General features: G+C 35.0%; 1 protein-coding gene across 5 annotated transcripts in view; it reads left to right on the forward strand.

The window, feature by feature from the left end:
• The window catches only part of CEP135 (centrosomal protein 135), a 121108-nt gene that overhangs the window by 85556 nt on the left and 22577 nt on the right, over positions 1 to 12975 (forward strand). For all 5 annotated transcript variants that reach the window (XM_069105272.1, XM_069105270.1, XM_069105274.1 and 2 more), the window contains one exon: positions 1519 to 1728. In XM_069105272.1, the coding sequence (XP_068961373.1) occupies positions 1519 to 1728 (210 nt within the window). The remainder of the gene's footprint in view (positions 1 to 1518; positions 1729 to 12975) is intronic.

The raw sequence follows: 12975 nt of genomic DNA on the forward strand, positions 1-12975 counted from the left end.
ATATACAATTATATATATTACATACAATTAGCATGCATGTTTTTTTTAGGATTTTGTGCTTTTGCTAAATTTTTCTAATATAGATTAGACCTAATGAAAACAGTTTTAGATTCTCAGAATCCCAAAGTTGGAAAGGGCCACAGATCCTGAAATTTAGATACTAATGAAAGATAAAGAAATATTATGGTGAGTTAATGTAGAAATTATTTTTGTAATCTAAATAGATTTTTGTGAGTTTTCAGAAGCAAAATGTCACTGATTATTGCTAAATTTTCACCTATTGAAGAAATAAAATAATATTTAAAACAAGTCTTTTCATACTTTGATTTTCTCATGATCTTTCCCATAATTTTTGTTTCTTTTTTTAAAATATAAACAGCGTCTCTGTGGCATGAGTTCTTATTATTTAGGACATTTTTTAATGAAAAATTCAAACATTTATAATTAAAATCTCAGATATTTATTAAATTGTTAGAGTATTAGAATGATTGATTAATTTACTTGGCATTCAAATGTTTTACCTTTTAATTCTAATAGTCTTTTTTTTGTTTTTCTAATTTGAAAATAAAAATTAAAGGCAGCAGAAAGCCCTTTGTGTAATAAATATTACAAAATACACCTGCTTTTTTTTTTAAGTCAAATATAATAACCAGTGCCCCAAACTCTGTTTTCTGCACTCAGAATCAGACTTTTGAGATCAGCAGAATTTCTGAAGCCAAAGAGAAAAGCTTTTACCAGCCAATCAAGAATTATTTCTAGTGTCAGGCATCCAGTCAAAACCTTTTCACATTCCTAAAATGACCTACCTAAAGCACAAAGGAATTGGAAAACTCCCTGGGGAGTTGTAGGTACCCAGAGGGCAAGAAAAGGGAGGTGCTGAAAGAAACTGGTGCACCCTGGTTGCACACAGTAGGTATTTCATAAATGTTTGAGTTCTTATGTTGTGGTATTAAAATTTAGAACATCTTTCTTGCTCTCCATATTTCCATGTATTAGTAGTCACAGTAATGGGAGACTTATAAAATAAATGCTATATTATTAATAGTAGTAGTGATGATTCACTTTGTAGTGCTTTACTACTTGCAAAGGACTTTCATCACATTAGCCTTGTAAGGTAGGTAATGTAAGTATTATTGTCTCTCTTAAATAATTAGAGGAAACTTACTGTAAGACTGGTTAAATGACTTAATCTTAGTTTGGGAGATAGTAAATATTGGAACTAGGAATTAAGCCCAGATCTTCTGTCTCCAAGTCAAATTTACTTTCTAATATAATATACTGCCTCCTTCCATAAAACAGATTTTTACTCTGAAGTATTCACCATAATTTCATTCTTAATTACCTTTGTTTTATTAAAGATTTCCCAAAAGGACATTAAAAAACTTTTCAACAGAATTTTAGTAATTCTATTGATGGATAATTGACATGTGCAATGTTTAGGAATATGTATTTTATGTGAAGCAACTTATGTGATTATAGATTTTGTAAGTTTTCATTTCTGTTCATTCTTTTTCATAGCACATAAATGCTCACCATGCTTATGAAACTCAAATATCCTCAATGACAACAGCCTTGGCTAGATTGGAGGAAAAACTCAGATGTGAACATGATGAAAAAGCATCAATTTTAACTGACTTGTCATCTTTGAGAGAACTTTGCATTAAACTTGATTCAGGCAAAGAATTCATTGCTCGGCAGTTAGCCTCCAAAAACATGGAGTATGAGAGGGTAAGAAACAATATGTAAATTTTCTGAGTCATTTTATTTTAATTTCACTTTTCTCTAACTTAATCTTTTTACTTTAAAGACCATTACTTAAACTTGTTTATCCACTAATATTTGGTTATATATTTAAAATGAGCAAAAAACTTTTAAAAAATGTGATAATCTGAGGTTCTCTTCAAAGCTGTCCTTTTCTGCAGTAGGTGATTCCCCATGTCTAGTAGCACACCTGCTTCACCTCTGCCCCTTAGATCTCTTCCTGCCATCAGAGCCCAGTGTGTGTATCCCTTCTCCACAGAGCTTTTCCTGAACTCCCTTAGCTCTAGGTATTAGTCCACTCCTCTTGAAATTCATGTTTTCTTGTCTTATTACCTTTTTGTTATCTTCCTAGTAGAATATGAGCTTCTTAATGGAAAGAACTATTTCATTTTTGTCTTTTTTTCCATAGTGACTTTGAATGTCTTGCTTTTGGTCCAAACCTATTCATTGCTGTAGGGATGTTCTGGTAAGGAAACTCCCTCCATCAGTGCAGATTGTCAGCTCTTCAGCATCTTTTAGTCTGAAGGAACACCAAGGGTACTGCCTTATCTAGATCACTCTGACAGCAGCCCTGAGCCAAGGTCATCCCTACTCCAAGTCTCTGTATGGCACACCAGACTGCTCTCTGTCTTATGTATGGTCACTGATTAATGAATGTTCATTGAATTAAAGCTTGGGGCTCCATTTGTGGAGCAGAATAGTCACTTACACACAATATAGAATAAGAGAGTAACATCCTTATTTTTTCTCTTAAAAAGTAATACCTGACTAGGAAAGGGAAAGTGGCTGCTGATAGAAAATTCTTTAAGATCTTTTGTTACCCTCACTTAACCAGAAAATGAAATTAAAGGTTTCTTAAAGACTCTGCTGAGTTGAAGTTTTAATTTAAGACCTATTGCATGCCATGGGATGAATTTTTAATTGAATTTCATGTGGCAATGTCTCTGTTTTCATTTTTTAGGAAATTAGGTCATCAGCTTTGGTTCACACATTCTTTTTTTGTAGACTGACAGCAACATTGGAGAATTTCATTGTTATTACTGTCTTCCCATTTAATGCTCATATGTATATCTCTTACAAGTAAAACTACTCAAGACATGAGATGAGTCCTACAGCCATAAAGATTCAACATGTGAAAGAGTTTTAGACCTAGAAGGTACCTTAGAAATATGTAAATACAACTACTTCATTTTAGAGTTGGGGAAACAGGAAAGCAGCCAATTGGCTTGCCCAAGATCACACACTAAAATGGAAGACCTTGAACTAGGACTCTGGTCTGTAGAAGGTTAAATACTAGTACTGATTATGAATCACATGGATGATGAAAATCACAAAATCCAGAATTTTTATTTTTCTAGTACATTGATTAAATTTCCAAATAAGTATATGTGATGTTACCATATTTCCCTAATTCATGTGCTTTAATAGAATATTTCTTTTTGATTATGTAGTGAACTTTCATGATCAAATATCCCACCAAAAGATAGTAAACTTTGGGGGAACAGTAAAACCAATTCTGCCAACTCTTTGCTTTAGCCTTTGAATACAGCTTCCATTTAAGTGGCACTTCTGTGTCTTTAGATTTTTTTTTTAATCTTGAATTTAAACACCAGAAAAGAAGGGGGAAGGAGGGATTTACACGTTATACAGGATAACACAGAAAAGATGGTTGTCATACTGCTTCTTCAGAAAAAAAAAAAGCGCATAATAATTCCAGGAGTTGATTTCAAACTCCTCATGGTTGTCTTTGCTTCCTTCTAAGTTTCCTTCTATTACCTTCTGTTTGTTAAAAAAAAATGTTTCAATGGGCCTTTTTTTTAGAATCATTATTGGTAATTCTTCCCTCCCATTAAAAACTGAGAAAAAGGAAATAAAACTGTTTCATGACAAATAAGCATAATTAAGCCAAACTTATTCACACAGTTTGCATGTCCAGAAATTTGTGCCTCTTTGTGCACCTTGAATTCTATTATCATTTCTCAGTCAGGACGTGGGTAACATACTTCATCAAAAGTTCTAGTCATTGCTTTGATTAGAGTTCTTCAGTCTTTCAAAGTTGTTTATCTTTAGCATTGCTGTCCTGGTATAAATTATTCTCCTGGTTTTGCTTACTTCACTTCCCCATGAATTCATACTTCCCAGGATTCTCTTTAGTCTGTTCCTATGGTGTAATGATATTTTGTTACATTTATATACAACAATTTGTCTGTCCATTTCTCAATTGATGGACACTCCTTTAGATTCCAGTTATTTGCTTTGTTTTATTCTCCTTTAATACTACCTTCTGGAACAGGAAGTTTGTTTTACTTGAGGCTATTCCCTCAGAATTAAGTTCTCACTATTCCCATTCTTATTCCTGCTTATTTTCCCTGTTTAATTTTATGTATTTCTACACCAAACTGTTTGTGTTTGAGTGTGCTTGTTTATGTGTTCAACCTTTGTCCAATTCTGATGAAAGTAAGGCTCATATGATGCCTAGTCTTCCTGACCTTTTCCTCCATACTTGTATATTCTCCTCATTTACCTTAGTTAGGAGAAATGGTAGGGAATGTCTTTACCAGTAAGAGCCGCAGGCAAGGAGCTCTATAGATGAAAGGGATGTTCTCTGCATTATTGGATGAGATCCTCACATTGATAGTTTTTTAAATTAAATTAAAAATTTTTTGTTGCATTTTAAATTTCAGCCTGTTTCCTTCCCTCCCCACACCACATTAGAGAAAGCCACCATTTGACATATATTTATAAATATATGTAAAACCATAATATGCATGCTTCTGATTATCAGTTCTTTCCCTGGAAGTGGATAGGATCTTCTTTCATAGGTTCTTTATAGTACATTTGAGTATTTATAGCACTCAGAATAACTTGGTTATTCAAAATTATTCTTTGTACAATATTGCTGTTATTGTATGTAATGTTCTCTTGGTACTGCTCACTTCACTTTTCATTATTTCATGCAAGTCTACATTTTTATTTTTATTTTTTTCCTTTTTGGAGGGGGCAAGGCAGGGCAATTGGGTAGGGCAGTTGGGTTTAAGTGACTTGCCCAAGGTCACAAGGCTAGTAAGTGTTAAGTTTCTGCGTCCACATTTGAACTCAGGTCCTCCTGACTCCAGGGCCAGTGCTCTATTGACTGCACCACCTAGCCACCTCTACCTTTTTCTGAAATCATTCAGCTCATCATTTCTTACAGTACAGTATTATTCCATCACAGTCATATACCACAACTTGTTTAGCCATTCCCCAGTTGATGGGCATCCCCTCAGTTTCCAGTTTGTTGCCACTACAAAGAGAATAGCTGTCAATATTTTAGAGCAAATAGGTTCTTTTCCTTTTTCTCTGATCACCTTCAGCAACAGACCTAATAGTGGTATTACTGTCTTAAAGGGTATATACAGTTTTATAATTCTTTGGCCATAATTCCATAGCCAATCTGATAGGTATGAGATGGTATCTCATAGTTGTTTTAATTTGCATTTCCCTAATCAATAATGATTTAGAGCATTTTTTTCACATGACTATATGTAGTTTTGATTTCTTCATTGAAAAACTGCCTGTTCATATCCTTTGACCATTTATCAAGTGGGGAATGATTCATATTCTTATAAATTTGACAAAATTCTCTATGTATTTGAGATATGAGACCTTTATCTGGGAAATTGTCTACAAAACTTCCCCCCAATTTTCTGCTTTCCTTCTAATTGTGACTACATTGGTTTTATTTGTACAAAACCTTTTTAATTAAATGTGATTGAAATTATTTCATATCTTGTGGTATTCTCTATCTCTTGTTTTTATTCATAAATTCTTCTCCTGTCCTTAAGTCTGATAGGTAATGTGGTCCATGTTTTTCTTGTTTTCTTATGATATCTCTCTTTATATCTAGATTGTGGTATCCATTTTGACCTTATCTTGGTAAATGGTGTAAGATATTTATCTATACCTAATTTCTGCCAGACAATTTCCAGTTTTCCCAGCAATTTTTTAAACCAAATAGTGTATTCTTATCTCAAAAGCTTAAATCTTTACACTTGTCAAATGCAAAGTTACTATAATCATTATCAACTGTGTATTGTATGTCTGCCCTATTCCATCTATCCTCATTGATCCTCATTTCTGTTTATTTGCTAGTAAGGGATGGTTTTGAAAGTTACTGCCTTATAATATAGTTTAAGATCTGGTACTGCTAAACCTTCTTCCTTTATATAATTTTTAAATTAATTCCTTTGATATTCTTGACATTTTGTTCTTCCAAATGAATTCTTTATTATTTTTTCTAGTTCAATAAAATAATTTTTGGTAGTTTAAGTGGGATAGCATTGAGTAAGTAGATTAGTTTAGGTAGAATTGTCATTTTTATTATATTGGCTCTGCCTACCCATGAACAATAAATATTTCTCCAGTTACTTAAATCTGACTTTATTTGTATAAAAAGTGTTCATAATTATGTTCATGTAGTTCCTGCATTTGTCTTCGCAGGTATACTACCTGGATTTTTATACACTACAGTTATTTTAAATGGGGTATCTCTTACTATCTCTTCCTTCAGGGTTTTGTTGGTGATATATAGAAATACTGATGATTTATGTGAGCTTATTTTATATACTGCTACTTAGCTAAAATTATTAATTGTTTCAACTAAGTTTTTAGCTCCTTGAGTAGATCATATTTTCTGCATAGAGAGATAGTTTTATTACCTTGTCCATTCTGACTCCTTTGATTCTTCTTTTATTACTATTTCTAGCATTTCTAATATGATATTGAATAATATTGGTGATAATGAGCATCCTTGTTTCACTCCTGTACTTACTGGGAAGGTTCTAGCTTATCCTCGTTACATATAGTGCTTACTGATGGTTTTAGGTAGATGCTTCTTACCATTTAAAGGAAAAATCCATTAATACTTATGCTTTGAAGTTGTGTTTTTTCACTCAAATTGATAAGTTAATGGGGCTGTTAATATGTTGAAAACAATTAATTTAGAGTTGAGGTATGCATTGTTGCAGTGACTTGCTAGATCATTAAAAAGGTGGTGTTTATATTTAGGATTTCCATCCAGATTTCATATTTGGATTTTAAGCACCTTTGATTTTAGGAAAGAACATTTAGTGACTACCTTAGAATTAATATATCTAAATTTGAAGGTAGTTGGAGCTTAGTGGTCTTCTTACATTCTCTCAGTGTTAACACCTCTTCAACAAACACTGATTAAATTTTTTTCTCTCAATAAGAGCTGTATAAATAGTCTGTTTACAGAGTGTAAACAGAGGCAGCATGATATAGCAGTTAGAGTCATGGGTTCAAGTTCTTCCTCTGGAAGAAATTGGCTATAAGATCCTGGGCAAGTGATAGTTTTTCAGCTTCCCCAGACAGCTCTAAGACTATAGTTACAGAACAGTTGCCTATCTGCTTTGGTAGAAGGAATTTTTTCTTTACCACTCAGAATTCCCTCTATAGTGAAATCACAGCTTTTGGACCAAAAAGTAATAGGCAACTATCGTGTTTCCCCGATAATAAGACCTATCCCGAAAATAAGCCCTCCCCTTACTGTGTAAGATTCCTCTAAAATAAGCCCTCCCCCGAAAATAAGCCCTATTGAGATTGCTACTGTAGTGAAGGTGATCCCCTGCGCTACATGCTACATTACGGTGCCCTCTGTATGCACCGTGCCCCCCCCCCCCACCGGGTGAAACACATGCCGCTCTCCGAGCTGCATCCAATCAGAGCTGCAGCAGTGAGCGCGTCATCCTGTTCTTCCCCAGTGATTTGCTTGCTGGCGCCATTGAGAGCAGTGCTGCGGAGGAGAGCTGAGGCAGGACAACATAAGCCCTCCCCTGAAAATAAGCCCTCTGGTGTTTTTCTTTCCAAAAAAATTAATAAGACAGTGTCTTATTATCGGGGAAACACGGTAGAACAATCTTGTTAAGTACCACAGGCAGACATTCTGCACTAATAAGATCGAAGACATCATTTTATATTTTTTTCAGTCATATATCACATTTGGCATTTTCTTGACAAAGATAAGGGAGTTCAGGGCGGCTAGGTGGCACAGTGAATAGAGCACCAGCCCTGGAGTCAGAAGGACCTGAGTTCAAATCCAGCCTCACACACAAAACTAGCTGTGTAACCTTGGGCAAGTCACTTAACCCCGATTGCCCCTCTGAAAAGCAAAAAAACAACAGCAAGAACAATAAAGATACATAGGGGAGTTGTTTGCCATTTCTGTCTCTAGCTCATTTTGCAGGTGTGGAAACTTAACAAGGTTAGGTGACTTGTCCAGAGTTACATGGCTAGTGGGTGTCTGAGGTCAGATTTTAACTCAGCAAGGTGAGTCTATCTGACTAATAAACCCAACATTATATCTACTGTGCCACCTAGCTGCCCCTAGGTACATATAAAAAATTAGGAATTTGGGGCTGCTTGGGTTCTGGCTTTCTCAAATACACCATTGTTCTTCCAACCCTGGGGGGAAAAAACAAATACCCATTAAACACCATTTATTCTATCCAAATGCTTCCCCTTTCCAGCCCTTCACCCAAGACCTAGTTCACATTTTTTTCCGATAAAGCCTTCCTTAACATCTTCAATGCTTTTTCTTCTTTTTCTCCTTAGTATTCCCAATAGCACATATGATTTGTAGTCCACAATTTATTAACTATATGCTTTATGTTTTTCATTTCTGTAAATTGTGAAAAAAAAAGTCCTGTTATTGACTGTGAAAGACTTGTAGATGCAATTACTGTCTTCCAACATAGGTTATAAAGACTTAAGAACAGGGGCAATAATACTTAGTACAGTACTGAATGAGCACATAATACTTAATATTTGATCCTGGAAGTAAAAAAAAAAAAAGTACTTAATATTTTACCCTATTGTTTGGTGACTTGATTTGCTGCTGGTTAAATTCACAGCCAACAGACCAGAATAAATGGGTTCCAGAAACAAAATGGAATCTGACGCTGAGAATTTAACTTAGCCTATAGTAAGCAGTGGTGTTGGCTTTGTCTTCTCTGAGTGAGAGAGAACATTTTATAGAAGTGTTCCCTAGTAAAAGAGTTTGATTAGTGTGACACAAATACTGTTTTCTAGATCACTGTTTCTAGCTATGGCATTGTTTGATGTTCTTAAAGTTCTGGTTTTTTTGTTTTGTTTTGTTTTTTTAAATAACAAAGCATTGTTAAAGTATTGTTCTGTGAAAGAACTTTCTTAATTTTCCCCTCAAAGTGGGGTAGGTAGAGAGCTGTGAAAGGGAAAAAAATGCATGAGCACTATATGTTGTCTCTGGAATTAATTGCTCCTCGAGGATATAAACTGACTGACACCCTGGACAACCAGTCTTATTTTCTGATCCAGTATTATGATCATAGTACTTGCTTTATAAATGCTGGTGTATATGCCTTTTATTAAATATCTCCCCCCCTCCTCACTTCTTCTTTATAGCTAAAGGACTTTGCTTCATTGCTCACCAAGCCATTCTTCCTTCCTTTTCTCAGATCACTCAAATAGTTTCCCCTATAATCTCTTCCTTTATTAAAATCTCATATGAAAAAGTGACCTTTCACATGACTGCCTGTCTACATACACCCTTGATCTCATTCTTATCATCTTCTGCAACATATTATCCTCAGTAACATCCTCACTCTCTAATTTTAAATCTCTCCCTTTCTGCTAGGTCTTTCTCTGCTGCCTACGAACATGGCCTGCTCTCCCTTAAAAAACCCTCATCAATGCCAGATAGCCTAACATCTTTTCTTTTTCCCTTTCTCAACTGCACTTCTTGAGAAAGCTATCTATGCCCCTTGCCTCTACTCCCTCTATTCTCATTTCTGAACTTTCAGCAACCTGGCCTCTGACTTTATCATACAGCTGAAACTACTCTCCCCAAAGGCCCTAGTGTGATATATTAGTTGCCCAATCTAATTGCCTTTTTTCAACCCTCATCCTTCCTGATCTCTCTACAGACTTTGACATTGTTGCTCACCCTCTTCTGGTTTTTGTGACCCTGTTATCTCCCAGTTCTCCTAATTGTCTAACCTCTCCTGAGCCTTCTTCACTGGATCTTTATGTCAGTCATATCCTTTAATCATGGGTGTCTACCAAGACTGTCCTCTGTCTCTTTCTATATTATATCACTTGGTGGTCTCACGAGTTTCCATAATTTCAGTTATCACCTCTAAGCAGATGATTCCCAGGTCAATATGTCCATCCCTAAACACTTGCCTGATATCTAATCATCACCAGTTATCTTTTAGACATCTCAAATTGAATGTTCAGAGGACATCTCAAACTCAACATACCCAAAACAGAATTCATCATCTTTTCCTATCAAATCCTCTCCTCTTCATGGCTTTCATTTACTATCAAGGACATCCCATTCAACTTATGACAATGTCAATATCATTTTCAACTCCTCATTCACCCTACGTATCCAGTCAGTTGTCAAATCTTGTCATATTTTCCTTCAAAACATTTCTCTTATATGCCTCTCTATTCACCCAGCTACCAGCAGTCCTCCCTCACTCAAATCAAAGTCAACTGCAAGTCATGTCATCATCTCCCTGATGTCATGGTTATCTTCAACAGAGAAGGAAAAACACAACACTGATACAGAATAGCCTTTCAAATGGTGTTCCTCCTCAGGTCTTTCTCCACCACAGTCTAGTCTCCACTTAGGTATCAAGGTGATTTTTCCAGGTTTAGTTACTTCCCTACTTTCCATAGTCCACTCAATAAATTCTAGTGACTTCCTTTACTTCCAGGATCAAATATAAAATCTTTGGTTTCACATTTAAAAGCTCTTCACAACACGGCTCCTTCTTTCCTACCATTGTAGTCTCTTTACATTCTATTCCCTTGTCACATTCTATGATCCACCTATACTTTCCTACTTACAGCTCTTCACATACTATACAGTACTCTTATTTCCTGACTCTAAATTTGTGCTGGCTGTCTTTAGTGCCTAGAATGCCCTTCCTCTTCTTTTCTGGCTCCTAGTTTCCCTAGCTTTATTCAAATCACAGCTCAATTTTCATTTGTTTCTAACCCCTTTAGATTACCTTTCTTTTATACTGTATCTTTTATATGCATAGTTGTTTTTTTTTCCATTTTCAATTTATTTATTTTTAGTTTTCAACATTCTCTTCCATAAGTTTTAAATTTTCTCCCACTCCCTCCCCTGTCCCTCAACAAGATGGCATGCAATCTGATATGGGCTTTATACATACATTCCTATTAAACACATTTTCATATTAATCATATTGCATAGAAAAATTATAATGAATGGGAGAAACCATGAGAAAGAAAAAAGTAAAACAAAATAAAACAAAAAAGAAAATAGTCTCTACAGTCCAACTCCATAGTTCTTTCTTTGGATGTGGATAACATTTTCCATCCTGAATCCTTGGTAATTGTTTTAGGTCCTTGCATTGCTGAGAAGGGCTTAAGTCTACCAAAATCAGTCACTGTGGCTATTTCTGTGAACAATATTCTCCTGGTTCTACTCACTTCACTCAGCATCAGTTCATATACATCTTTCCAGGATTTTCTGAAGTCCACCTCTTCATCATTTCTTACAAGACAGTATTATTCCATTACATTCATATACCACAACTTGTTCAGCCATTCTCCAGTTGATGGGCATCCCCTCAATTTCTGGTTCTTGGCCACCACAAAAAGAGCTGCTATAAATATTTTTGTACACGTGGGTCCTTTTCCCATTTTTATGATCTCTTTGGAATACAGCCCTAGAAGTGGTATTGCTGGGTCAAAGGGTATGCACATTTTTATAGCCTTTTGGGCATAGTTCCAAATTGCTCTCCAGAATGGTTGGATCAGCTCATAGCTCTACCAACAATGAATTAGTGATCCAATTTCCCCCTATATTCTCCAACATTCATCATTTTCCTGTTTTGTCATGTTATTCAATCTGATAGGTGTGATGTGATACCTCAAAGTTGTTTTGATTTGCATCTCTCTAATCAATAGTGATTTAGAGCATTTTTTCATATGACTGTAGATAGCTTTAATTCTCTGGAAACTGCCTATTCATATCCTCTGACAGTTTATCAATTGGGGAATGACTTGTATATACATAGTTATTTGCATGTTGTTTCCTTTGCTCAAATGTGAAGCCCTTGAGGTCAGGAACTATGTTTTTGCCTTTCTTTGTATCTCTGGTGTTTAGTACAGCACATGTAAGCATTCAACAAGTGCTTGTTGATTTTTATAAGCATGATTATATTTGTTTTATTTAAATTAAAATATAGTTTTATTAACATTTTCAAATATCTTGAGATTTGGGACCAAAGAGAATGGAATGTGGGTCTCTGTTATTTAAATAACACTTTAATTGTTTGCTCGGTAGCAAAAACCAAAAAACAGATCACTTTAGTACTACCATTTCCATTAAAGTTGTTTTTTAGGCCTTCATAGTTTTGATATGTATATAATAAAACTTTATCATAATTTATATTATAAATTCTATTGGATTATAATGAACTTTTTAGTGTATATATTGTTTTAAATTACTTTACATATTGTATTTTTTTCCTCTGCATATCAGTCCCTTGATTTTTACCTTCCTGTTCTGTAAAATATTTTTAGCATATTTTATTCCTGCTACATATAAGTAAAACAATTTTTTAAAAAAGTAATTGGGGTTAAGTTACTTGCTCAAGGTTACACGGCCAGTTATTTCTGGGTGTGGTGCTAAGTATCTGAGCCCACATTTGATCCCCAGGTCATCCCGACACTGGGGCCAGGTTCTCTTACTTTGTGAGCCACCTGGCCGCCCCTAAATAAAACAATTTTATAAAGATATTTTGAAGATCATACAATTTTTAAAAATATATTCACTATGCCATATTTTGAATGCAATTATTTTACTTTTTTTTTCAATTAATAAACTTTTATTTTCTCACCTTTTGAAAAAAAAGAAAGACAAAACCTTTGTAATATATTGATATTCAAGCAAAACAAATTCCCTCATTGGCCATATCCAAAGATGTTTATCTACTTCTGTGTCTTGAGTCTACCGTGTTTCCCGGATAATAAGACCTATACCGAAAATAAGCCCTCCCCTTACTGTGTAAGATTCCTCTAAAATAAGCCCTCCCCCGAAAATAAGCCCTATTGAGATTGCTACTGTAGTGAAGGTGATCCCCTGTGCTACACACTACATTACAGTACCCTCTGTATGCATCAGCCCCCCCCCCC

This window comes from Petaurus breviceps, unplaced genomic scaffold, assembly GCF_028583685.1.
Source record: "Petaurus breviceps papuanus isolate PSGF00001 unplaced genomic scaffold, PetGlider_PUasm1.0 76, whole genome shotgun sequence".
Classification (NCBI taxonomy): Eukaryota; Metazoa; Chordata; class Mammalia; order Diprotodontia; family Petauridae; genus Petaurus; species Petaurus breviceps.